At 41.1% G+C, this 27749-nt stretch overlaps 1 protein-coding gene across 3 annotated transcripts in view; it reads left to right on the forward strand.

Annotated features, from left to right (window-relative positions):
• KCNQ5 (potassium voltage-gated channel subfamily Q member 5) overlaps window positions 1-27749 on the forward strand; it is a 548158-nt gene that overhangs the window by 372500 nt on the left and 147909 nt on the right. For all 3 annotated transcript variants that reach the window (XM_059178458.1, XM_059178459.1, XM_059178460.1), the window contains exon 2: window positions 102-192. In XM_059178458.1, the coding sequence (XP_059034441.1) occupies window positions 102-192 (91 nt within the window). The remainder of the gene's footprint in view (window positions 1-101; window positions 193-27749) is intronic.

The raw sequence follows: 27749 nt of genomic DNA on the forward strand, positions 1-27749 counted from the left end.
CAAATGGGTCTGGTTCTTTAAACTATAGAAACAAGAATTGAAATTTGCCATGATAAGGCAAAGTTCTTATCAGATTTCTCTTTTTTGTTGTTGTTTTACAGTTTTCTCCTTGTCTTTGGTTGCTTGATTTTGTCAGTGTTTTCCACCATCCCTGAGCACACAAAACTGGCCTCGAGTTGCCTCTTGATTCTGGTAAGTGACACATATGAGCAAAAATGTACATAAAGTTTGTTTAAGAACTGTCTATAATATTTATGCTATGCATTTTATCCCACAAAAAGTTCTATCTAGAAGAGAGTTACTGTGAAGTATGACGCTTTCAAAGATCATTGAAATATGGGTCCACCATTTTAACGTTTAGTCCGTCCTCAGGAATATATACACCCCATTCAGTTTTACCATTACATAGCAATATCTTATGTTATAGTTACATCAAAAATAGAAGGCAGGACTTGGAAGCAGTTTTACTTATATTTATCTATGGTAATAAATTATAAGAAGAATCAATGTGCATGAGGTCTCTCATAATATTGCTGGAAGTTACAGAAGAGAGAATATTTTCCAATAACTGCAATTTGGCAGCAGGTAGGTGTAATTAGTCAAGAAGTATGAGAATATAGCACCTCATAAGAAAACAGAAGGCTCCTTCATGCTCTTTTCAACCAACAGACTACATTATGAGTTTTGCTGCTAATGCAGTTACCTACCTGGTAAGAAATTCTGCAGTTAACTCTGTTTCCATTATGCTGTCAATCCTCAGCCACACAGAATTGCTCAATTCATTTTAGAATGGAAAAAGACCCCAAGATATTTTAGTCTGAATTATTCCAGGCCTTTTGAGCTCTTTTACTTTCTATTACAACTAAACTATATCACTGTATACTCAAATCACATCTGATTGAAAATTTGGTTCATTTACATCCATTTTGATCCACTCTCTTAGTGCAAAAATATCAGACCTGACAGTCTCAGAACTGTCTGAATGAACTACAAATTGGAGCAACTTACTTCTGTAAAGCCTGGTGGACTATAGAGGGAGATAGAGAAAGGGTCTGGGGGAAGCTGGCTTCTGTGCTCTAATAAAGAGATTTTGGTTATGTACAGCAATAAGCATTTAATAGAAAAAAATAGTTCTTACCTTGTAGGTGAAACTGAAAGATCTCAACTCATATAATGAGCTGAGGGCAACTCTTCTTCCTACCTATGCTTTCAGATGGCTAGTTTGTGCTTTAAGTTACTAAGACTTCATCAAGTCTCTGTCCTACATCAGGGAGAAACCGTTTCTGAGCCTGGAAAAATCTATCCCAATTTGTTTCCATATAAATTGTGCTCAGCAGTATATTGCTAATGTTAAGGTTACTACTTGGAAAACCAGCATAGAAAATAGACCAAAAAGTACACCGGGGATTTGTTTCATTTATGAATTTTCCATTTGGGTAGCAAGTGGGCTCTTAGCCTCATGTACCCCTTTGGTAACGACAAATGATCTTGAGCTCAAGGTCTAAGGCACAACTGGCTTTTAGGTTCATACACAGAATTACAACTAGGAATTTTAGACTGAAAAAGTAAATCTGACTTTAGTAAGACTTGGAAACACGAGAAAACTGGATCTGCTGCAAGACCAATGATATCTATTATGAATGAATCAAGCATTAAGAATCCCATAAAAAGGAATTTTTCATGACCATGTCAAGAATTCAAAATGTTAGGTTTATATCCTTCAAATCTCCAAAATATAAATTCCTCCATTGCTAATGAGTTTCTAAATAGTCTAAATAGACATTACTAATGAGTTTCTAAATATGTTATTAAAAAGCCCAAGGCTGATTCACATCTTGATTTTTAAAAACTTTCTGAGTGTAAACAGTTCATTACAGTTTAGTAATAGGATGCTTTTGAGTAGATAATATAGATGTTGTCACATATCCCTCAGTTGGGTTTTTGTTTCTTTGTTTGCCAACTCTATTGAGGTATAATCGACATATTACATTGTACAAGTTTAAGGTACATCATTTGATGATTTTGTATATGTATATATGCAGAATGATTGATTGCCTCACATAGTTACCGTTTTGTGTGTGTGTTGAGGGTTTTTAAGACATACTCTCTTAGTAATTTTCAAGTGTACACTACACTATGGCTAACTATAGTCACGGTGCTATACGTTAGATCCTCAGACCTGATTTGTCTTGTAACTGCGAGCTAGTACCCTTTGACCACCTTCATCCTTACCCTCCCCCCACTCCAGTCTCCTCTGTTTCTATGAGTTCAGGATTGTTTGTTTTTTAGATTTTACATGAGAGACCATGCTGTATTTGTCTTTCTCTGACTTATTTCACTTAGCATAAGGCCTTCAAGGCCCATCCATTTTGTCACAAAAGGCAAGATTTCCTTCTTTTCGTGGCTGAAAAATATTCCATTGTGTGTGTATATACAATGATTCTATTTCCTTGGTGGATACCCATAAGTGAGATTGCTGGATCATATGGTAGTTCTATTTTTCATTTTTGGAGGAGCGTCCATACTGTTTTCCATAGTGGCTACACCGTTTGCTTCCCCATCCACAGTGCCCAAGGGTTCCCTTTCTCCACACACTCCCCAGCATTTGTTCCCTCTTGCCTTTTTTATAACAGCCATTCTAACAGGTCTGAGGGGATATCTCATTGTGGGTTTGGTTTGCATTTCGCTGATGATTAGTGATGTTCGGCACCTTTCATGTACCTGTTGGCCATTTGTGTCTTCTTTCCTCCTTCAGTCTTGAATGCCTTTGGATTTAGCAAAGTGGAAACCAGTGCCATTATGCAAACAAGGCCTTTGTTTTGAGCAATGCAGTGATGACTGCAGATACACATTCTCAGAAAGGTGGCTATGCTTCTGATGAAGTCCCAGAACCTAAGTCAGGTTCGGTGGGGTGAGGAGGTTCGGAGCCGACGACTAAAGAAAGAATTCTTAAGACGTCGTTGGTGCAAAAGGTGATTTATTAGGGCACGGGGACAGGGCCTGTGGGCAGGCGGAGATGCGGCTGCCCCGGGTTGTGAGGGTAGGCATGTTATATACCCTGCGGTTGGGGGAAGGTGAGGGGAAGGGAGGTTCCAGTGGAGTTTCATATGCTAAAGAGGGCCTACAAGGTGCCAGGATGTTCCAGGCCTGCCGGAGGCCTTGCCCTTGCTGCTGGATCAATGTTGTCTTTAGACCAGCCATTAACATTAAGATAGTTGAGAGACTTTTTGGTGGGGTGTCACAATCCTGCTTTCAATCTTCTTTGTTAGTGAGATTTAGGACATTTGTAAGCCAAGGGAGACTCCTGTCTAGCCGGATTGTGAGCTCTGCAAGTTAACTATTTGCTTATTGTTCATGGCAGTCAGGGCTGCCTGAGGGATGCTACACATATGGAGGGGAAAGGGTGAAGAGGGGGTGCAAGGCGCCAGCTTTTGCTTTGTCCTCAGCCAGCCTCCTGCTCCTTCATCACTTCCATAGGAAGAGTGCTCACTTATCCTGCTGTTGTTGTGCTATGGGGATAAACGGTCAGGATGTATGTTTTAAACCAATGTATATTCTTAAAACCTACCTAGAAATATGCAGGCTGTGTTACTGTCTAAGATTTTCCTGATGTTCTTCTTCATCAGTGTTTCTCCAAAAAATATATTTTATTTAAAAGTCTCATGCTCTCCTGACAGAGCTAGCCAGGCAAACGCTTTAAAAAATTATGCTTTATATGGGGCACCTGGGTGGCTCAGTTGGTTAAGCAACTGCCTTCAGCTCAGGTCATGATCCTGGAGTTGTGGGATCAAGTCCCACATTGGGCTTCCAGGTCCATGGGGAGTCTGCTTCTCCCTCTGACCTCCCCTCTCATGCTCTCTCACTCTGTCTCTCTCTCTCTCAAATAAATAAAATCTTTTAAAAAAAAAGAATTATGCTTTATGTAGACAAAAAATTTAAGTCTAGGCTTTGTTTTTATTTTCTTAACTAATAAATTGGAAAAGCATGCATATTTTAACTCTTTTTCACAATTAGTAAATATAGTGTATCATACAAGTTCAGTCAGCTGTAGAATATTGGAAAAAGCCAAGAATTATCTTAATGGTTTAGGAAATCTTATTTATTATTTTAATGTGTGTGTTTGAGACAGTTAATCTGATTTTTATCTTCTGAATATCTAATCAAACAAAATTCATAGAACACAATTCTGAGTGGCAATGTTTTTAGTGAACATTTTATGAAGCATATCTAAAGAATTGCCATCCAAATGGTAATATGAATGGCTTTTAAAATGTTTGCAAAAATTTATAATTATATCACTTTTGTACACTTTTGGCCACAAATAAAATACCAGAGTATTACATTTGGAGGAACTGTATATAAATGATACATCATGACTGTATAGTTTTCCATAGCTCTGTCCCATGTGGGTTTTTTCTTCACATTTTAAAAGCTATTCCTGTGGGGCGCCTGGGTGGCTCAGTGGGTTAAGCCTCTGCCTTCGGCTCAGGCCCTGATCCCAGGGTGTTGGGATGGAGCCCTACATCAGTCTCTCTCCTCAGCGGGGAGTGTGCTTCCTCCTCTCTGCCTGCCTCTCTGCCTACTTGTGATCTCTCTGTCCAATAAATAAATAAAGTCTTTAAAAAATTTTTTAAAAACTAATTTTTTTTTAAAAGCTGTTCCTATATTCTAATTGTAATTCCATTTCTATGCAAATAACAGGCACCCACACTTCTGATAGGAGCACACAACAGGCAGATTTGCTCCTGGACAAACTTTGCAGGTCCCTCTGTGACACTCATAGTTTTCACCTGGCTCCATGAGGGGACCAGCAGATCAGCTGGTCTTGCTTACCTCCTGGAGTTCCGGTGGAGTCTTCAGCTCTCCTTCCTCACCTCCAAGAAAGAGTCCTTGTCATTCTCAGCTAGCATTGCATGCTCATGGCTACTTACATACTTGTAACTTACTGGCCTTGGTTACAAGCTAAATTGATGGGGTTTTGGAATATAGGTGAGGTTCGGTGGGGTGGAGTTCAGAGCTGATGACCAAGAAAGAATTCTTGAGACATCTTTGGTGCAAAATGGTGATTTTATTAAAGCACGGGGACAGGACCCATGGGCAGAAAGAGCTGCTGCCCCCCACCCCCCAGTTGTGAGGGGTAGCTGATTATATACTTGGGCGTTGGGGGAGGTAAGGAAAATGGAGATTTCAAAAGGATTTTCATATGCTGAAGAAGACTCCCAGGATACCAGAGGCCTTGCCATTGGCAAGTTAAATTTGTTTTTCTTTCTAGCAAGGCATTAACATGAAGATAGTTGAGAGCTTCCTAGAGGAACATAACTCTGCCTGCTTCAAGTATCTGTCAATGGGCCCGCAGGTTATGAGGACATTTAACTGTTTATATATTCCCTTTTGAGGAATGTCACATATATCCCATCTGGGGGTAGGGGAGGGGGTGGTTGTGAGGCGTCAGCTTCTGCTTTGTGCTCAGGCTGCCTTCACCTTGCTTTCTGCTCCTTCATCAGACACACACAAATTCTGTGGGAATTTGCTCTTTTATTCTTCTCAGTTATGTGAACTGGGGCTTCATACTATACAGCAGCCTGCCTTGTTCCTCTCCACAGAAACAGTGGAGCACAGGCTTGAGAATGAGATCTAGATTCTAGAACTGTGTCCGATGAGTTCAAATTCTCCTTCTACCACTTTTTATATGTGTGCCTTTGGGAAATCACTCCTCTGTCTTCGTTTTCTCATCTGTTCAAAGTGGAGAATAGTACAGCCTACTTAATAAAGTTGTTGTGAGGATTAGCTAAGTTCAAGTGCTCAGAACAGGGAAAGTTGGCAAATATTATAATCACTGGTTCTTCCTTATTTAATGGAGCCTAATAAGAACAGTGAACAGTGGGAATATTTGCAAATGCTACATTTGAGAAAATATCACACTTTTCTAATAGAAAACAAGTATCTTTGCTAGAATTTTCTCACCACAGACACTGCTAATTATGGCAGCTTTCTTTTTTTTTTTTTATGGCAGCTCTCTATACAGACATGTTCAACTAACTAAAAGTGACTCAATGGCACACATTCAGCGAGAGGCATGTGTTCATAATAACCACTTATTTTTGGTGACTAATGAACAGATTCTTATTGTTGTAGTTCTTTGGTAAATGCATCTGATGAAAACGCTCATGGCTTTCTAAGTACTTCTCCCAGTGTCTGCATCTGCTGGGCGGAGCGCTGGGCAGGGATAACCAGGCCTGAAAGAACTGCTTGCTCTGCCCTCACTCTGGGGATAAAATTTATGAACTCCAGAATAGAATACGAAGCCATGTACCCAAATACCAGGGACAATTAAAAGCTGGTGTTAATTTCCTATGTTTTGTAAATTCTTCAAAACTGAAAGGGTGCTGGCATTATTTAAGTACCCTTCATTTATCAGATTCATTAATTTCTTATTAAGACAAAAACAAACCATAAGAAATGTTCAGTTTAAGCATTAGTCCTCTCATTTACCAAATGACTAATTAAGTTGTGCAAGATCGTGCACTGGGTATGAGACCACAATAAGATTCCAGCCTTGGCTTGGCTTGATGGAAAGCCTGGGCTGTCTTCACAGCATCCATCAACTCGAATTCTCCTGTCCGTTAGTCAAAGTAATGAGTCCTACCAAAGTGCGTATGCCATTGCTCAGTGAAGCAGTCACAAAGGTCCGAGGCTTCTTTGGGGCTCCATATATGCCTGCTGATGCCTACAGTCCTTTTACTTAGAATAAGTGAGTTTCTTTCTTTTATAGAAAGTGTACTCTTATGTAAGTTACCACAAATGGGTTTATCAGTTGGGACCATCTGTTAGAACCACTAGGTTCTTTGTATCAAGAATTCTTTTCTGGGGGTGCCTGGGTGGCTCAATGGGTTAAAGCCTCTGCCTTTGGCTCAGGTCATGATCCCAGGGTCCTGGAATCAAGCCCTGCATTGGTCTCTCTGCTCAGCAGGAAGCCTGCTTCCCTCTCTATCTCTCTCTGCCTGCCTCTCTGCCTACTTGTGATCTCTGTCTGTCAAATAAATAAAAAATCTTAAAAAAATAAAAATTTAAAAAAAATTTTCTTAAAGAATTCTTTTTTTTTCTTAAGATTTTATTTATTTGAGAGAGAGAGTGAGACAGAGTATAAGCAGGGGGAGCTGCAGGCAGAGGCAGAAGCAGGATCCCCGCTGAGCAGGGAGCCAGATGTGGGACTCGATCCAAGGACCCTGAGAACATGACCTGAGCCAAAGGCAGACTCCTAACCAACTGAGCCACCCAGCCATCCCAAATATCAAAAATTCTATAAAAGTGCTATAAGGTGTGTAAGCCTGACAATTCACAGACCTATACCCCTGGGGCAAATAATACATTATATGTTAATAAAAATAATTAATTTTTAAAAATTCTAAATACTATTTTATAAACAATCAAAAGCTTGATCTTTGGGGTAAATAGAGCATAAAGTTGTGTCTTCTAGTCTAGGCTTCCATTGCTCAGAGGACCAATATTCAAGGAAACTCTTTTATTTCCAGGTTAAACTATTATGGAAAGTTTTGTTTTGGTTTGTTTTGACTTCGTTAACCTGAGGTCGTATGTTTTAGCATTTCATTTCCCACCTTCTTAAGAACAGTGCTGTTTAGAATGAATTCCCACTCCATTGAATAAGCTGGCCTTCTACATTAGTTTTAAAGTATTCATTTTTAGGGCTTTAAATGTAGATTGTTCAACCCATTGAAAATAGGTGATCTCTTCCCACTTAATGGAAATGACATATGTTATATGCCCCGTTTTCCTTAGAGGTGGTAATATCTAAAATTGCCCACCAACAAGCAATAAAAGGAATGCCATTATCACTTTAGCAAGATAGAGAATGTCCCCCTGTGTTTGCTTCTCTACCTGCCTGCTGTGTTAGAACAGACTCCAAACCACAAACGGATTGTGCTAAGCATCTGGTTGAATACTCAAACAAATGGTCAAATATTCAGGTTTTCCCAAACATCTGGGTGTTTGGCACCTTCTAAACAGAGCATATGCATATTTGCTAGTTTTGCTGGTTTTGCTTCATGTAGCGAAGCAAACATGGGTTTGCTGTTTCTTTGCACAATGAATCAGTTCCTGAAATGTGTACGAATCCAATTTAGACGGATCTAATTATATCTTAAATAACTAGTGGAGCTTACTATTTAAAGAAAATCTGTAGTGAATCCTTTTGCAAAGTGAACAGTCCCCTTGAAAAGCTAATAACTACATAATTCATCTGTGTTACATGTTTGTTTTCTTTTTCTAATACGGGCACATGGAGGGTTTTTGTTTTTTTTTTTCCATCGCTATATGAGCATCCCTTATCTCACATGGTATTGAGGAATTAGAGTTGTGGCCATTTCCCACCTGCCAGTATTAGTAAAGGGGTCAGTGGAGGTGGGTGGGGGGGACCAGCCACAAACACATAGGCCAGTCCCCGAAAAGTAGGAAGGTTTATGCATAAAATTAGATGGGTTCAATGTAGAAGATTACATTAAGTCTTTACATTTAAGGTTCTGGCATTAAACATTATAAGAGAGAATAGCAGAGTATAAGGATAAGAATCCATTTGAAGATATTAAATCTTGTGTTTGTAATGGAAGTGACAGAGTATGAGGTATTAAGCAATCAGATAGGAGGATGAGTGATGCTTCTTTATGTTTATCACATCCCTGTAATTTACTGCAGAAAGCTCTCAGAATACCCCAATGAACACTGAAAACTGCAATTATTTTCCTTTGCTTGTCTTTCATCAAGGAAAATGCAAATAAACTTTAAAATGATTCATGGAGACTAACAATCCTCATCAATCTGCTGATGACTGAAAAGAAAAAGCAGGAGTAGTTGAACACCTACGCTGAATCTTAACTGAGGGATAATAATATAGTAAGTTATCCTGTGAAAAGTGTTTCACATATCGGGGGAAAGACTTGCTTGAGTTAAAGATAATAAAATTGTGCCTGAAAAAAGACCGTGTCTGTATCTATAATCAGGAAGGGAAGAATTTTACACATTTCTGATGAGATGCACTGTGGTGTCTGACCAGGGGACGGGTCTATCAGAGAGCTGCCCCTGCACATTTTGGAGAAGTGCAGCAGACATCTTTAGCACTCTGAATGAATCACTCTCCGTCAGGTTCACGCTGATGCTGATCCCCTGTGTCCTTCTGAGCTCCATGAAAGTCTATTCAATTGAGAAGGGAAAGAGAGAAATAAGGTGATAAAATAAACATCAGAGGGTTGCTGGAAAATAACAGAGTGCAGGATGATTGGCAGTAGAAAGAAGAATGCTCTACCCTTACTGCCCTTCCAGGCTTAAATAATGTCTACCATTTGAAACCTGGGTCAAAGCTAGGTCGAATAAACTGTTTCTTCCCTTGAATTTCCCTTGGTATAAGCTACGTGACATTGTATCTCCTCCCTCATTCATTTATTTAACAATAATTATGGCAGCAGTCAATACAAGCAAGACATTCTATTGGGCCCTGAGGAGAGAGACATGAACACAACAGGCAAAATCTCTCTCCTCATGGAACTCACATTTTCATGGGGAAGATAGACAGTAAACAATTTGGCAAATCAATATTAAGTGTTAAAAATAAAAGTAAAGCAGAAAAGAGGAATAGATAAGAATGTTTAGAGAAGTTCATTGGAGAGGGTAACATTGTAGCAGAGACTTCAGTGAAGTGAAGCAACAAGCCATGCAAAGATTTGGGGAAAGAACATTCCAGGCGGATGGAGCTTCAAGGATAAGAGCCCTGGGCAGGAACGCACCTACCAGCTGAAGGACACTAAACCGGGCGTGATTGAGGGAAAATGAGGCACTGGTGGGACTATAAATTTCTTCGAAAGAGGAAATATATATATATATATATATATATATATATATATAATAATTTCTTCGAAAGAGAAAGTACCCAAGGGCACCTGGGTGGCTCGGTCAAGTGTCTGCCTTCAGCTCAGGTCATGATCTCAGAGCCCTGGGATCACTGAGCCTCTGGCGCCCCCCTCAGCGGGGAACCTGCTCCTCCCCCTGCTTGTACCTCTCGCTGACTCTCTCCATCTCAGGTAAATAAATAAAATCTTTAAAAAAACAAACAAACAAACAAACAAAAAGGATCCAAAGCCAATTCAGTATCACTTAATATCATGGTACCTGGTGCAAATTATCAATAAGCATTTTAGGAGAGAACAGGGCCAATTGTTTAATTGGACATTAATATTGAAATTTCACAGGATCGTGGATATGGCACCAACATTAAAACAAGATGCAGTACCTGACCTTAGAAAGGGCTGGAGTAGGGGAGTCATGCGTTTGGAGCCACTTAGGAAGCAACTGGAGTTATTCATAGGAAACACGAGGGAACCCTAAACCAAACAGAGGCAGTGTGAACTGAGGAGAGGAAGTGAACAGGAGCGATATGGGTTAAAGGTTCTGTCAAAACTGTAAATTCCAAGTAATTGGTCAGTGCCTCACAGAAAGTCTGGGGAGGGCTTTTCTCAGAACTGAGAGATTCTGCCCCTCGCGTGCTACATAGATCCGAACTGCCTCCTGCCTCATTCCAGACGCGGTCTACTCTCCGTAGATTTCCAGATATTGCCCTGGATCCCAACTATTCCCTCTCCTAATTTCTCCAGGCACAGTCCCTTAATTCACCGCAGTTTTAACTCAAATATACATTAAATGTTTCCTTCATGCCAGCCTCAGTGCCAGGGACTGGAGCCTCAAATATGAATAAGACATCGTCATGCCCTAGAAACATTTCCTAAAGAATATTCTCAGCTACAACTTGTGACTGAGTCCAGAAGAAATTAAAAGCCTTGAAACCATGGGTTTACAGAGAATAAATGGTGAAATTAGGAGATGAAATAAAAATAGGTTCATATGTCATGTTTTTAAGTTCCCACTTTAAGATGGATGCATATGAGAGAACAGGCCTCTCTCATCTATTTCTCATGAAAGTCCCAAATATTATGGTTACTATGAACCGCACTCCTGTATTGAACATTGGGTTGGGGCTGCACAAAGGCAAAAGCTGGAAGAGATGGGGTGGGTCCCCTTTCCCACGCAGGCAAACAGCAGGGGCCACAATTAAGATGAGAAACAATCATGCTTCTGCAAAGTAGATTAGAGAGAAATTTTCCGAGCTCTAAATAGCAGTTTGACAAACACCATTACCGGCTGGACTCAATGAAAATCCTGCAGACCTGGCTTCCTCTGGGATTATAGATCACAGTGAACCTGCAGGACGTTACTGGATAATGAAGAACAGCAAAGAGGCTGTAAGAGTGACAGGCCCTCCAGCCTCTGACTCACTTGCACACTCGTCAAGGGAGATCAGTGCCGTGAGATGGCAGCACCAGGGACATACCTGGGAAGCTCTGCTTCTGGAAGAATGCAGCAGAATAGCTTTCCCAAAGAATGCAAATCCCAGACTCAAACTACCTTTGGGCGAGGCCAGGAGTGAGGAAAGTGAGGGAGCATCAGAGCATCACCCCTAGGAAAGCAGATGCCAGAAAGGACTCACTCTCTTGCTCACTCCACACCACCGACTCTCCTGAATGTTATCTTTCATATCAGGTGCAATCAAGAACAACTCAGCATCAAATGCCATCGTAAAAGAAAGAGAAATCCCCAACATTATTTGAGGACATTATACAGAGGTGAAGGGGTGGCGAGCATCCCTGCCTCTCTGAATTCATGCTAATAATGCATGGAGAGCTTGAGAGTTGCTTACACTCCTTGAATCTGGATGGTTTTCTGTCCCAGTCGGCAGACCCATCTTCTTCTCCCCAGCAAGCTCCTTCCTGAGTTGCTTTCTGGTTCTGTCCTGTGATCCACAGCGGTAGAGAATTGTACGCTCAGGGTCACTGTAGCCAGACAGGGACCGGCAGAGGCAGGTGGACTGTGTGAAGCTTGTCTGTTTGTAGATTTGGAGATCACTAGGCTGGGGATCAGAAATGAGAAACATGCAGGGAGGTCAGAGGCCGGAGGCAGTGAGGATAAGGATAAGCTTTGCCTTGAGTCACCTCTAGAGACAGAAGAATACATATTTTTTTCTTTTTTTCATCTCAAGCTGCTCGTTGATTCATTCATTCATTTATTCACTCATCAAATATTCATTAAGCACCTCCTAGGTGATGCTGAGAGCCAGAAACACTGCACACATCACACACCAGCTGTACACCGAGATACTCACATGGTCCCCATCCTTGTCTGTGATGCTTCTTTAAGGTTGTTTGTCTAGTTAAATCAGGTAAAGAATTTTGAGTATCATGCATATGCAGTCTATTCTCTTTCCTCACGTTTCCATAATGCAAATCACCTCATATGCAATTGTAAATAGGGTAACGATGTCAATATAACATGGAAGTTAAGGATGATTTTTCCCAAATAACAGCAGCTGAACATAAAGCATACCAGCCTAGCTAACTGCAGCAATACTGGATAAGCACGAGACTGCCCATATCCTCCTTCTTGTTTTGGGCAGTTATTTTGGACACTTGCTCTCTCTTGGAAGCACTTACAAGTCAATTTTCCCTTATTTGTACAAAAGACACAAATGTAAGGTGATAAAGGAAATGATCCATCTTTTTGGATGAATTTTAGAATTGGATGAATTTCTCAATGACACTAATGTCTTATTAGGACTGATGTTTCTGCTAGATCTCTTTATTAAATTTCCATAGGCTTATGGAACTTTGCCCTGTCTCTTTATCATAAGCCCTGTTTTTTTCAGTGAGCATTCTCACCTAAAACCTGGCTTTTTGGCATTTATCCTACTGTGACAGGAAAGCCCAGATGTGAGTTTGAGTTTATCCATGCCTCCTGCTCGGAAACACATGTCACATTCTACGTGATAATCTAGAATTTCCAAGTCAAAGTCATCAGCAGCACAAGGGTGAGAAGTGGCATCCTTAGGTCAAATAAATCAAAGGGACACAAATCTGCATCAGATAATGGCTTGAAGTACTCTTCATCCAAACTTGTCCCCTTTATCAAGCTCTGTTAAAGAAATCTTTAAGCTAAAAAAAAATTTTTTTAATTGAAGAAATCTTTAAGCTTTACAAACCTATTCATCAATAGTATGAATTTTTTAAATTAGCCTAAATTTTAATAAAGGAAACATTTACGGAGTTTAGATAGAGGAAATAATAGTGCTGCAGACAGAAACAAATCTTAGCACTGTTACAGTAGAGCAAATTGAGAATATTTTACTTAAAATGTAAGGTAATTTAACAATTGTATACTTCATTTTTCACTTTATTGAACTCTAAGTATTTTAATGCCTTCTCAGTATGTGAAACCTTTAATATTCAGATTATTCTATCATTTCTTGTTTTAAAACTAACACAAAGGGGCCCTGGGCTGGCTCAGTCAGTGGAGTACCCAACCCTTGATTTTGGGGTTGTGACTTCAAGCCCAACCTTGGGTGTAGAGCCTACTTTAAAAAACTAAAAAGTAGGAGCACCTGGGTGGCTCAGTCATTGAACTTCTGCCTTTGGCTCAGGTCATGATACTCAGGATCCTGGGACTAAGCTCAGCATCTGGGTCCCTGCTCTGCAGGAAGCCTGTATCTCCCTCTCTCATTCCCCCTGCCTGTGTTCCCTCTCTCACTGTGTGTGTGTGTGTGTGTGTGTGTGTGTGTGTGTCTGTCAAATAAAATCTTTTTTAAAAATTAAAAAATACATAAAAATTTTAAAGTGACAAAATCAAAGTTCCAAATAATTTTTGGAACTAAAAGACCCAGGTCTTTACCTTGCCACACACACACACACACACCCCTCTCTGATCTGTCCTGCGTGTCTAGGCTTCTTCCTGCCGAGGTTACCCGTGAGGGCGCCCACAGGACAGCGGCGCCTGTGTTCGTCCCGTGTGCGCTGTACTCTCACCGGACTCAGCCCTTTATAGCGCCCGCTCATACTGCCTCTGCACCTTTATAAATAATATTTCTTCCAGTTGAGAGCCCAGTTCTCCCATTTCTTTTTACCGCCTTGGTAATTCCTAATTATTTCCAAGGCTCCACTCACATCCCCTCGTTCTGGAAGTTTCCCAGACTACCCCGGAGCTGTTTTGTTCCCTTCTCTGCGCCCCGGGGTCAGCACAGCTCAGACAGAAGGGTCTAGAGCAGCCAATGGTCCTTAACAGCCTTCATCATGCTCTGCTAGGATCATTGATTTCCAAAAATAGATCTTATTTCTGCCAGACTGAAAACTACATTAGAATAGGGACACGAAGTTAGTAGTTTTTGTATTTCCTAGTGTGTACCCCAGGGCCTAGCCTGTAGGAGATGTTCAATAACTGTGTGAAAACTAAATGTTCTGATAGTCCATACTAAAGAAGCCCCAGTAATTCTCCATGCATATCCCTGTTTTGTTTTTTGTTTGTTTGGTTTTTTGGGTTGTTTTTTGACTCTCTAGCATCTATCAGAATTTGATATTTTCTTTAGTTTTTTAAAGATTTTTATTTATTGATTTATTGACTTATTTTAGAGAGAGAGCGAGCGATACCACAAGTATGGAGTGGAGGAGAGCGGAGGACGAGGGCGGGGAGGAAAATCTCAAGCAGACGCTACGCTGAGCAGGAGCGCGAGGCGAGGCTGGATCTCATGACCCTGAGATCACCATCAGGGCCAAAACCCAGATGCTCAACCTTCTGAGCCTCCCCTGCCACCCCCCGCCGGGTTGTTTGATATTTTCTTGCTTATTTGTCACTGTTACTCATTATTGGTTTCTGTCACCAGAATACAAGCTCCGTTAAGAGTGGCCCTTGTTGGTTGTTCATCACTTTCTCCCCAGTGTCTGGGACAAAAGAGGTCCTCAGTAGCTGGAAGAAAAGAGGTACAAAATAAAAATACTAACTGTGCTAAATCAATGACTAGATCTAGATTATACTCTCTTCTACTGGTACCAAGCTTTTTAATAATTAGCAGATAAGTTCAGTGTCTCCATGGAGACATTAAAATACTTTGATTTCAGCTAATCTTTTAGTTTTAGCAGTATGAACGTCCAAGAACAATTTTTCACTCCTTTGGAAGATCTCTAAAGGCAAGCATAATTAAGTACTGTAGAACCCAAGGTCCAAAATCTTAAATACAATGATTGTGTACGAACTTCTGTCTCTCTCTCTCTCTTTTTTTTTTTTTTTCTGCTCATTCTCAGTTTCTCCTGAGTTTCAATTACCCTTTTGAATCTGGATAATCAAGGATTTATGTTATTAAAGCAAGTCCTTTTACCTAATATCAAAGCAGGCTGATCATTAACATTAAAAAATAATAGTATAACATGACTCTGTAGCCAACACTAAAAATGAATAGGATCATATAACAAGAGAGAGTTACTGCAATGACCTAGTTAGTTATTCAACACTAACATTTTAATTAAAAAGTCAGTTAGTAATGACGAAGTCATTCACTAATGATGTCTAGAGGCAAAAGGAATAGGGACTCATGTCCCCAAACAGCTTCCTATGATGGCATTTTAGATCAGCTGGTCTTATTCAAAGATACAGTTATCACCCCCTCCTCAGACCTCCCATAATAATAACATTACTCATGTTTCACTTTCAAATGTGTTTTGTACTAAACCATGCATTAAACAAGCATTTCCTTAGTACCTGTTATGTTCTAGGCTGTTATGCCCTACGCTCATTTAGATTATCCTGTATTCTCCTGTTTTTAATGGAAAGTGAAATTCCAAGCCATTTTCTGAATTAAAAGATCCAGTTGCTTACCTTGAGGGAAAGAAGCAAAAGTGAATGAGAGAACCAAATGTAAGTAGAATTAGAGATTAGGTGATCTGTAAATATGATGGCATAATGGAAATGTGTAAAATAAACAACTGGTTATGGGAAGAGGAAGTAACAGAGTCTCCACGGCCAGTTGGGGAAGCCTTTTAGAGGTGTGGACATTCGAACTGGGTCTGGAATCACAAAGGTCTGGGTTGGTCTGATTTCAGGGGGTTCAGTGCATGAACAGAGGCTCAGAGGAAGGTTAGAACCAGGCTGAAAAGAACCTAGTTTTATAGTCAGGTCGTTTGGATTTTATGCTTTAAGTGATGGGAATCAAAAGAAAATCTTCCTTTGAAAAGTAGCACAATGACCCAATCAAATTGTGTTTGTGAAGGATAATTATGACTACTTGTGATCTTTGCCTGTCAAATAAATAAATAAAATCTTTTTTAAAAAAATTTAGGCTTGAGGCATTTTATCAGATGCCTTCCCAGGACATGGCTTACCCCCTGCATCATCTTCAACAGTAACATTTGACTAGAGTATTAGCTTACAGCAGTCTTCATCCAAAGTGATGGCGGTCCTGAGTGACAGGAACAAAACTGTGGATAGAGCCTTCTTCCTCTGAAGGACATATAATCAACATTCCACAGAAGACCCAGGGAAATTAACTAATTTTTAAATTAATGAAATTTAAAAGAGCTCAGTAAGAACTATTCTTTTTTTTTTTTTAAGATTTTATTTATTTAGTTGACACAGAGAGGGAGATATCACGAGCAGGCAGAGAGACAGACAGAGAGAAAGGAGGAAGCAGGCTCCCCGCTGAGCAGAAAGCCTGATGTAGGGCTCGATCCCAGGACACTGTGACCATGACCTGAGCCAAAGGCAGAGGCTTAACCCACTGAGCCACCCAGGTGCCCCAGTAAGAATTATTCTTAAACCTACATGTAAAATGAAAAACCATGAAGCTTTAGGGTGATTGCAATCACCTGGCGCTATTCATTTTCCAAGGAGACAGAGGGCTGGAGTTCTCCAGGACATGAAACACCTTGGAAAGCCTACTTCCTTTCCTCTCCAGAAATGTCCAAGTTTGCATGGAATCAGTGCTTTGCAGGAATCCAGTGTCTTTCCCAATATCAGTTCTCTTTCCAACACTCATTGGATGAATCAGAATTTCCTCCTCACATATCATAGATGATGTCCTGATGTCTTGAGAACCTATCACCTAAGCTGTTGTGAACAGTAGAGAGTGAGCCCCTAGCCTTAAACCTCTACCGTAAATAATCATAGTCAGATCACCTGAGCAACACTCTATCAATAGGAAAGTTTGATCACTGGAACAAGCATCTGCATCACTGGGACAGAATGATTGCAAGGGAAAACAATTATTTTAAAAAAAAAAAAAAGCCTTGAATTACCTACATATGTACACTTCCCTTGACGTGTCATCAAATGATAGCTGGTGATTTAAAAAATCAAAGTTTGAGATTTCTAGGAGATGAAAGCAGGAGAGCCAACGGGGAGGGGAATTAATTGTTTGGGAAAATCTCCAAGAAAAATCCATCTGAAATGAGGGATTACTCTTTCTCTTGACTCAGTAACATTCAGAAATATAGAGGGATGAAATAAAGTCTCAACATAATTTGACCCTAGCCAGAGCCAGAATTCATTTTTATGTTTCTGTGGACAGCCAACAACTTTTTCTTTTTAATTATAAGATGGAAATTTCTAACCACTATGGTGACTAGTCACTTTTTATAAGACTCACATTTCCAGTGAACAAAAACATTATTCAAATAGGTTCTCTTTCCAAAAAAATGAACAAAAAATCACCAAAGCAAATTACTACACTCAACTTCTGTGAATCACGTCCCAGCCTGAGGGTACTGAGATGCTAAGAGCACTCCGTGTGCCCAGTAGGCACCCACAATTCAGCACTGCTGAAAACAGTCCCCTCAGCACTCAGAGATCTCAATGTTTGAGGAGCCTGGGTGCCTCAATCAGTTAAGCATCTGTCTTTTGCTCAGGCCATGGTCCTGGGGTCCTGGGATCGAGTCCTGCATCAGGCTCCCTGCTCAGCAGGGACCCTGCTTCTCCCCCTCCCACTGCTTCTACCTCTGCTTATACTCTCTCTGTCAAATAAATAAATATAATCTTTTAAAAAAAGATTTTAACACATATGTAATAGTATCAATTGCAAGTCATATGTTTTCCTTAATGTATTAAATACTGAATATTTGGGTGAGAGTGGAAGATAGTACTTTTGTTCAGCCTCTTTAATAATGTTTTCACTTTATGGTCACTCCTTTACAGGTAGCCCTAAAGTCAACAAATAAGGGAAATTTGAAGTCTCTTCTCCCCAACTTTGGCATAGCTGTCATAAATGTAAAGAGTGATTTGATTCTCACTATCTGCATCTTATCTCAGAGTCTTCTGAGCTCGACATTCATCAAATTTGAAGAAAAAAGTGGCAATTTTACCAGAATTGTTGCAGCATTATTGATGCTCTAGATTCCCAGCAAGAATTTAAGCAGAACAAGATAAGCAAGCCTTGTAGGGCTTTATTTCCTACAAACTTATAAATAAAAACATTTCAAGTCCTAATTTCCATTTCAATTTATCTTAGAAAATACATACAAATTAAATATAAAATGATTCCTTCTGTACCTGCTATTCTTCTTTCCTTTACTGCCAATAAATCATATCAAATCTAACATTGTTTCTCACATCCTCAGAGCTTCTTTGGAAGCTTGTCAGTTCAGGGCCACAGTGAAGACGAGGAGCGAAGAACTGTGGGTTGACACTTGGCAGTGAGCAGAAGAGCATCAGCTCGAAGGTTCTGATAATTACGGAAATCATCTAATGAGGATATGATATAATATTTTTATAGCCTCGGGTTTCTACTTTAGCACAAGTCAGGGAAAAGCTTGTTCTCAGCTTACAGCCTCCCTCCTGTCCTCTTGCCTGGAACAGACAGACAGAGGGGACCCATTCCAGTTTCTACTCCCTGCTTCTTGCATTGTTGGTGGGTGCCCAGCTCGTCTCAGAAAGATCTCCCATCTTTAACAAAACCTGGTGAGTGACCAGAGCAGCTATGGTGAGGAGACAGAAAACAAGCTGGTTCTTTCTGAGGACTTTGTCCTAGAGAACCCTTCCCATTTCTCTCAGGGAAAAAGCCAAAGATCTAATAATGACTCTTAAAGACAGTCTGGCCCTCCATTCCCCTCTGTTTTTGCCTCCTACTCCTCTCCCCTTACTTCATCTACTGGGCCACCCTGTCTCCTTTTTCCTCATCCACACTTCAGGCTTTTGCACCAGGCTTGTTGCTCCTTTAACTTCCTCTAGTCTGCTCAGGAAGATCTAGTCCAACTCTCCTGTGTAAGGCTGGACATCCACCAGCCCTCCTCAGCACCTCTACCCTCCTTTATCACTCTCTATAGCACTGATCTTCGAATGTCTATAAGATGCACTTATTTATTGGGATGCCTGGGTGGCTCAGTCAGTGAAGCATCCCACTCTTGGTTTTGGCTCAGGTCATGATCTCTGGATCCTGGGATCAAGCCCCAGGTCAGTGCTCTGCTCCGCGTGGAGTCCCCTTGCCCCTCTCCCTCTCCTCCTCCTATCTTTCTCTTGCTCTTGCTCTCACAAATAAATAAATAAGTAATCTTTAAAAAAAAAATAATGTACTTATTTATTATGCTATTATCTGCCTCCCTCACTGGAAGCATCAAGAGTACAGGAATTTTTGAGTCCTTGTTCACTTCTGTGTCTTCAGCATCTGGAAATGGACCTGGTATGTAGTAAGCACTTAATAAATACTGGATGAATGAATTCATGTTACTTAGCACATACGAAGTGATTTCTACTTATCAGGCACCGTTAAAAGCCCTACACAAAAATTAGGTCATTTAAACCTTGGTAACATCCCTATGAAGAAGGAGTTCGTTTTTTCTTTTTAATTTTTTAAAAATTATTTATTTATTTGACAGAGAGAGATCACAAGTAGGCAGAGAGGTAGGCAGAGAGGGGTGTGGGGTAGTAGGCTCTCCACTGAGCAGAGAGCCCGATGCGGAACTTGATCCCAGGACCCTGAGATCATGACCTGAGCCTAAGGCAGAGGTTTAACCCACTGAGCCACCCCGGCGCCCCAACTCCAGTGTTTGAGAGTGACCAAACCAAGTCATCGTGCTGGCCCTCTACATCCTCTGAAAGGGAACTTGCAGTGTATTAGGTATCTAGGGGCTCGTTTCAGGGAGGAAGAGGCAAATAGGCCTTTCTATCTGGTCAAGTCACAAGAGAGATACAAAAAGGATCAGAACAGAACACACAAGCCCATGGGATGAGCGACAGCCCCTTCCTTCTGGCCCATCTTGTCATGCTTCAGTGAGGATGGGGGCTGCTGTCAGCGATCACAGGATCCTCGAGGTGCCTATGGGCCCAGACTGACTGACACATGTCTATACGCTAATTTACGTAGCTAGCTATAGCTTACTGGAAAGTTTACCTCTATGTTTAGGGAACATTTAAGAAGATTGAATGTGGGGGGGGGGGGGCGCCTGGGTGGCTCAGTGGGTTAAGCCGCTGCCTTCGGCTCAGGTCATGATCTCAGGGTCCTGGGATCGAGTCCGCATCGGGCTCTCTGCTCAGCAGGGAGCCTGCTTCCCTCTTTCTCTCTCTGCCTGCCTCTCCATCTACTTGTGATTTCTCTCTTTCAAATGGATAAATAAAATCTTAAAAAAAAAAAAAAAAAGATGATTGAATGGGGGTAATTAGAATTTGGGAGGAGGCTTATTTCTTACCAATGTTTCATTGAGTCGATACTTAGGGAATCTCTGCTAACAAACTGTTGCCAAATAAAGATCCTGCTGGGTTTTCTTTAATTAATGAGATGACTTGGTTGTAATTATTCCATTAATTGTTTCAATGCAAATAAGTACTATGAAGCATCTTGAAAACTGTTTCCTCTTAAATATGTTAAACCTTCCCTCCTGTCCTCTCATTTCTGCTCTTAATTTGCCTGGTAAATCCTCTTTTAATAAATGGCACAAAAATGAGGTTTACCCAAACTCCAGTGGAATTATCGCAAATTCCGAATTAAGGGAATCTAAATAGAAGTAATGAATTGCATTTGTGCTCCTTGAAAGATAAGATTCCGCTGCGCCTGCGTTTACTATGCAGACAGGCAGGGTAAAATAATGGATGAAGTTGTAAAAATGGGAACTCTCAGGAGTATAAACAATTTTAATCTCTGATAAGATACCTAATGTTAGATATATAAAGCTAGCCTTTGAAAACTACGTTCAGTGACTTTTAAATACTCTTAATTGGTGGCAGGGCGGGAGGGTTGAAATCCTTGCCATAATACAGTTCTGTTCCCTGCCTGTCAAGATATGGGCTGAGAGGTGGGGGAACAGCAAGCAAGTCTCCCCCACAAGCACATCTGCAGAGCAACTGTTCAGGCTTTGGCCCCAACAAGAGGCTATGATGCTCACAGCTTTGCAGTCAGGCTACCTTGAGTTGGGCCTGACAGCCTTTCCTCCATGGAGGCTTCATGGACCAGTCAGGAAGCCAAGCAAGGATGATAAAGGGAGACACATTTTCCGCTGAGGAAATATCCCCGAGCCCTCCTTGCTTCCCCAGGAGCATCTGTCTCTGGTCCCTGTTCCTCTTCCCTTCAGCCCAACGCCTCCCCTTCCCCCTCACGCTGAGTAAATTTACTTTCAGCACACCTTGCTCCATGACTTCTTTTGTCTGGATTCTACAAAAGGTCAACCTGACACGGCTGTATCACTTTCCATCTATTCAAGCATTCTACGCTGCTTCAGAAATGGTGAGGAGCGCACTTTGTCTGACGCGATGTTTTCTGGGGCAGACCCTCCTTCTGAAGAGACAGTTATCTTTGCTCAGAGCCCACGTGTTGATGCCCTGGGAAGTCAGTGTGTGGGTCTGTACATCCACCATTTTGGTCACAAATTGCATGCAGGATGCTCTATTAGCTAAAATTGTGCGTCGGTCCTCTCATATGTCATTATACTACTACCGTCTTCTCCAACTCCAGTGTCGTGTTGCCGGGAAGGAATAAGTCTACAACCAAATAAAAGAGCAGGAGAGCAGAGGAGGGTTTCAAATGACCGTGACAGATCAGTTCCCTCCTACACTAAGTAATTTTCCAAATCAGTCCAAGTGATGGCCATTCATCCTGCAGAAGGAGGCCATCGCCGATCAGAGGTTGTTTGGCAGGTGTGCATAATGGGTGACAAGAAGTCAGTGATGTATTAATTAAGATATGTTGATGAGGTGAGCAGACATGGTTGGCAGAAAATTGCATTCGAAATACTGTTATGGGCAAATAAGAGTAATGGTTTATGGACAACAGGAACCATCTTGGGGACAAAGACTAGATGTAGCAAAACTCATTTTCTCTCTAGAAGAGAAACTTCAGAAAAACAAACTAGGGGGTGTCTGGGAGGCTCTGTTGGTAAAGCGTCTGCCTTTGGCCCAGGTCATGATCCCAGGGTCTGTCCTGGGATTGCATCCCACGTTAGGCTCCTTGCTCAGTGGGGAGACTGCTTCTCCCTCTGCCTGCTGCTCCCCCTGCTTATTCTCTCTCTCTCTGACAAATAAATAAAATGTTTAAAAAAGAAAAATTAAGATCAGGGCATGGCTTGGTGAATACTACAACACAGAAATAGGGTATGTTAGAAACAAGGGATACCTCCAGTACTCCTTGGATTTAGCTGTCAGGATAACTCACCATTAAATCAAATTGAAAAATATCTGCCATGTGCTATGTCTTATGCTTAAGGATCCTAAAAATTGGTGTTCTAAAATACCTGGAAATTTCCCAAATTGCTTTCTCATTTTATCTTCATCTCAGTTTTTCTTAAGCCAGTAGATATAGAAGACATACTGATTCTTAGTCTATTGTTTAATCGTTCAAATGAACAACAGGCAGGAGAGCTCATTAAATTTGTTCAAGTTTATCAGTGAATAAGCCCTTCATCTTACTCAATTTAAGAATTTGCTTGATTTATAGCATGACTAGTCTTGAATGAATTTGATGGATAACTAGAAACAATTAGAGACAAGAATAAACATCCCAGAATCGTGACGGATTTCATAAAGGATGAAAGATTCACATGAAGATTCCCGTGGTTAATAAAATTGAAGCTATCAAACTAAGTGATCTTGCATATATTTGATTTTTCTTTATGATCTAAATGTTCAAAAGGTCAGAAAACTTCAAAATTTCCTCCAATTTAGAAAGTATTATTAATGGGCTATTGTTACAGGGCCATTGATTTACATATTTTGGGGATAGTTAACACTTTACATTTATCAGAGTTTCCAATGAGATGTGATACGCCTTTTCTATTTGTGGTGGGATGTATTGTTAATAGGGTTTCCTATAGATTTTCATTCTTAGAATTTTGTCTTTCCTTTTCTTGTACATGAGCCTGGTTACTGAATCCCACTATCAGTACCAGTAACACGGACTGTGGTAACGGGCAGAATGTGCATGTTAGATAACAAAATACATTATGATGTTTATAAGGGAAAATTATTATTATGTGTAAGAGAGGAAGAGACCAAGACTATTTTAAATCAAAATACCCCGTGTTCAGGGGCACCTGGGTGGCTCAGTCCATTAAGCGTCTGACTCTTGATTTCGGCTCAGGTCATGATCTCGGGGTTGTGAGATCAAGCCCTGCATTTGGCTCCATGCTGTGTGTGGAGCCTGCTTAAGATTCCCTCTCTCTCGGGCACCTGGGTGGCTCAGTGCATTGAGCCTCTGGCTTTGGCTTGGGTCATGATCTTGGGGTCCTGGGATCGAGCCCCGTGTTGGGCTCTCTGCTCAGCAGGAAGCCTGCTTCCCCCCCTCTCTCTGCCTGCCTGTCTGCCTACTTGTGATCTCTCTCTCTGTCAAATAAATAAATAAAATCTTTTTTAAAAAAATTCGCTCTCTCTTTCTCCCTCTGCCCCTCACCCAGCACTGCTCTCTCTCTCTCTCTCTCTCTCTCTCAAAAAATAAAAATAACTCATGTTCTATCAGGAGGCCTAGAAGAAAGATGGATTAGATGATCCCAGAAAGCATGAGGATTTCTCCCAGTAGCATATAGAGGTCTGCAGTGCAGCCTAATAGCTTGTGGACGTGGGAAGAAAACAAGATAGTAACTGATTTCTGCTGGACTCTGCCATCACCCCGCCCATTGCCATTTGGCCTCTGAAAGCCATGGTCCCAAAGCTTTCTGTTTCCTCCAGATTATGCCTAGTGTTTTCCCAATCTACCCACAAGTAGTATTTTTCCCACTGAACACATCAACAGTTGAAGACTTCAGAGCTCCACCCTCTGCCCCACAGCCTCTGCCTTCCTTCTTACTGAATAAATAAAACACTGGCTATTTCCAGAGCCCATTTGGCTCCTTCCTGAAGTTCCACTTCCTCCAAAACCCAAAATGTTTGAGGATTCTACCTGAAATACACTCAGCTAAAGGGAACAAACTGTCACTCACTCTCTCTTTTCCCAGTCTGTCTTGAGAACTTTTCTTATCTTTCTTGACAGAGACAGTCTGGTCAGCTTCAATGTACCAGACATAGAGTAGTTAGAATTGGTTTCAAAAAATTATAGAAGGATTTTGAGGAAGTTTGAGTACAAATGCCTTACTTGAAGTCGCCATACAGATGCATTGTTCTGTCCTTCCTAATGTATCTGTCAGTGTTCTTACCAGGAATCTGGTTACAATGGCAGCTATTTTCTCATGCATGTTTAAATTTGAGATCACTGCCAGTTTGTGATGTAATCCTGTCTTAATAAGATCAGTGATACCGTTTGTCAGGAATTTAATAAAGTCCTACAGCGCTTGGCTGGACCAAGTGGCTAAGATGGCATTTGAGTTCATAATGGCCCCCGTAGTCCCGATTTTAGTCAGAGTATCTGCCTTGTAGAGTGATACTGATATTCTATAAGCAAAACCTGCTTTAAAAACATTGGCATATAGGGGCGCCTGGGTGGCTCAGTGGGTTAAAGCCTCTGCCTTCGGCTCAGATCATGATCCCAGGATCCTGGGATTGAGCCCCGAATCCGACTCTCTGCTCAGCCTGCTTCCTCCTCTCTCTCTGCCTGCCTCTCTGCCTACTTGTGATCTCTGTCTCTGTCAAAATAGATAAATAAATAAATAAAATCTTAAAAACATTGGCATACATATGGTTACTTCTGGTCTGTTTTGTTTCTTATGATAATAAAAATATTTTTTAAAAAAATAAAGAAGACCCTTTCTTAACCAATCGCAAAAAATCCTATCATTGTAGTAAGGTAGTAAAAAGAAAGGGATATCATCAGGTGACCCCAAATGAAAACAAACATGTTCAGTGCTATAAATCATAGGCGTGAAATTAGATAATTACTGTTACTCTTCTGTAGCTTCGATTAATCAAAATAAGCACATGCTGACACCAAGATGCCTTGTGGTGAGAAACCATTCACTCTCCAATTGCAATTAGTGTAATAGTGCTGAATAGGCAGGTTAGAAAAAAAAAAATCATAAGCCAATTAACTTATTCTAATTTTTCTACTTCTAGCTATCCCTTTTGCAGAATGTTGGTCTTAAGGAATTGATAAAGCAGCATGCTAATTAGTTTTTGCTGAACCTGAAGTTTTGAAGAGAAGGAAACCTCAGCAAATATTCAGCGAGGGCCTGTCTATGTAGAGAACTTGCCACAATGAGCAAGGACTTTCTCAAGGGACCATCACTCAGCACTCACTGCTTTTCAGTTTGTGAGTTCTCTGCGTGTGTCTCATCATCCCAAACAGATTATAAACTCAAGGGCAAGAGACACATGAGCCGTCTCTATATCCTGCATGGTTATGGTATTCATTTGTAAAGGGAATTCATGAAAAGCAGAAAACCTATAAATGAAAGAAATGTTACAGAACATTTAGACATACTAAACTATGCAAATATCCTAAAAGAAGAGGCAAGGTGCAGATTTTCTGAAAATCAAGCGACCCCTTAGTATCAGAACACCTATCTTTGGTCCAAGCAAGGGTGGCTATAAGGGCAGAAATGTAACTCCCAGGTAAAAAAAGTAAAAAGTTCTGAAAGTTCTCCAAGAACACACCCAGTCCTGACCTGACTCTCAACCTCTTGGTAGCACAAAAGCCATTTGTCTCAGTGTGCTTGGACTGTTATAACAAAATATGTAGGCTGGGTGGCTTGAGCAACAAATGTTTCTGTCTCACAGTTCTGGAAGCTACAAGTCCAAGATCAAGGTGAAGACTGATTTTATCCCCCAATGAGGGCCCTGCTCCTGGCTTGCAGACCACTGCCTTCTGGGTGTGTCCCCACAATGGGCTTGTGGGGGGTCCTGTGAGCAGCTCTCTCTTCCTTTTCTTATAAGGACACTAATCCCCATCACAGAGCCCTACCTTCATGACTTAATCTAAACCTAATTACCTTCCAAGGGCTTTGACATCTGATTTTGGAGGGAAGCAGACATTCAGTCCTAACTCTTGTCACAGGTGTTAACCGCAACCTGCAAGACCAATTTCACCAACAAAAAAAGATAAGATTTGCTCCATGATCAACTTAGCTGATATGTACCAATTTCTTAAGGTCAGGGATGTCTTTTCATTGAAATTGTTTTAAGGAATTTTGTTTAAATTTTTATAAGTATTCTAATTTTTTTTAAAGATTTTATTTATTCATTTGAGAGAGAGAGCACAAGCAGGGAGACAGGCAGAGATAGAGGGAGAAGCAGACTCCCCGCTGAGCAGAGAGCCTGATGTGGGGCTCAATCCCAGGACCTTGGGACCATGACCTGAGCTGAAGGCAGATGCTTAACCCACTGAGCCACCCAGGCACCCCTTAAATTTTTATAAGTAAAAAAAGCCCATTGCCTTTGCATATTTTCCTATTATAAAACCAATAGAAAGGGATAATTTTATTTCTGGTAGCAATGTTAATTTTGAGTTGTTACTTAGGCTGGGGAGGGTGCCGGGAAAAAATTGTTACTTATATTGTTTGGGGGCAAGCTCATACAGTTCCCAAGAGAAAGAAAAGCCTGTAAGATAATGAGAAATTGACCAATCAGCAATTCAAATCAAATGAAAACTTGGCTTGATTTCATTCATTTTGGAGACTCTCTTGGTGTTTCCGTTTTGATCTGATTCAGAGCTTTTAGCTTCCATTTCCAAATCTAGCAGGTTCCTTTGTGATTTTTTTTGGTGAAACAATAGCAGAATGATTATCTCGGTTCAGTTCAAGGTACAGCAAACTGTTTTCAATTTTTTCTAGCTTGCCTGATTCAGAGGTTTAGTCCTGATCCCTGCTACATACACAGGTGGCTACATATAGACACACCCATAGATAAATCCCAAACCCAGTGAGGTTTAATTTGGTTTGGAGTGGGGAACCAAAAAAGAACTCCGTGAGGCTGCTTTCTGTTCCCAAGAGAGGGAAGAGGAGAATGTGCGAGAAGCCCTAGCGCCAACTTGGGCACCTCAGCAGAGAGCGCCCCTATGGCTCTATACCAAGGACAGAATTCCCCAACCCACAATGTGACAGGTGGAGCAGAATGCCTGACTCACCCTTTGCCCTGATGGATATGTGATTTTACGAACACAAAACATGAATACAGAATGGGTCACTTGGATGGCTCCCTCCTACCAGGTAGGCATTTTAGCACTTGACAGCAACCAGCCTACCCTTAAGTGTCTGAAGTCATGACAGGAGAGCAGACATCCTCATCATGACATCTCACCTAGCAACTAGGGTGCATTGGACCATCGCTAGGCTGAACTGGGGGGTATTTAGGGATGTCCTCTGTTCCTCACTCTTGTCCTATATTTCTCTGCTCTCCTCCCCAACAAGGGAGCACCAGCTTCCTATCCCAGGCCTATATGTTCTCAACCTGTGGCCCCAACACCTAATAGAAAACCTGCCCCTGGTCCTTCTTCGGAAATAAAGTGTAAATCAGTCTTTTGGAATGAGACGATTTCA

The sequence above is a fragment of the Mustela lutreola genome, chromosome 6, assembly GCF_030435805.1.
Source record: "Mustela lutreola isolate mMusLut2 chromosome 6, mMusLut2.pri, whole genome shotgun sequence".
Lineage (NCBI taxonomy): Eukaryota > Metazoa > Chordata > Mammalia > Carnivora > Mustelidae > Mustela > Mustela lutreola.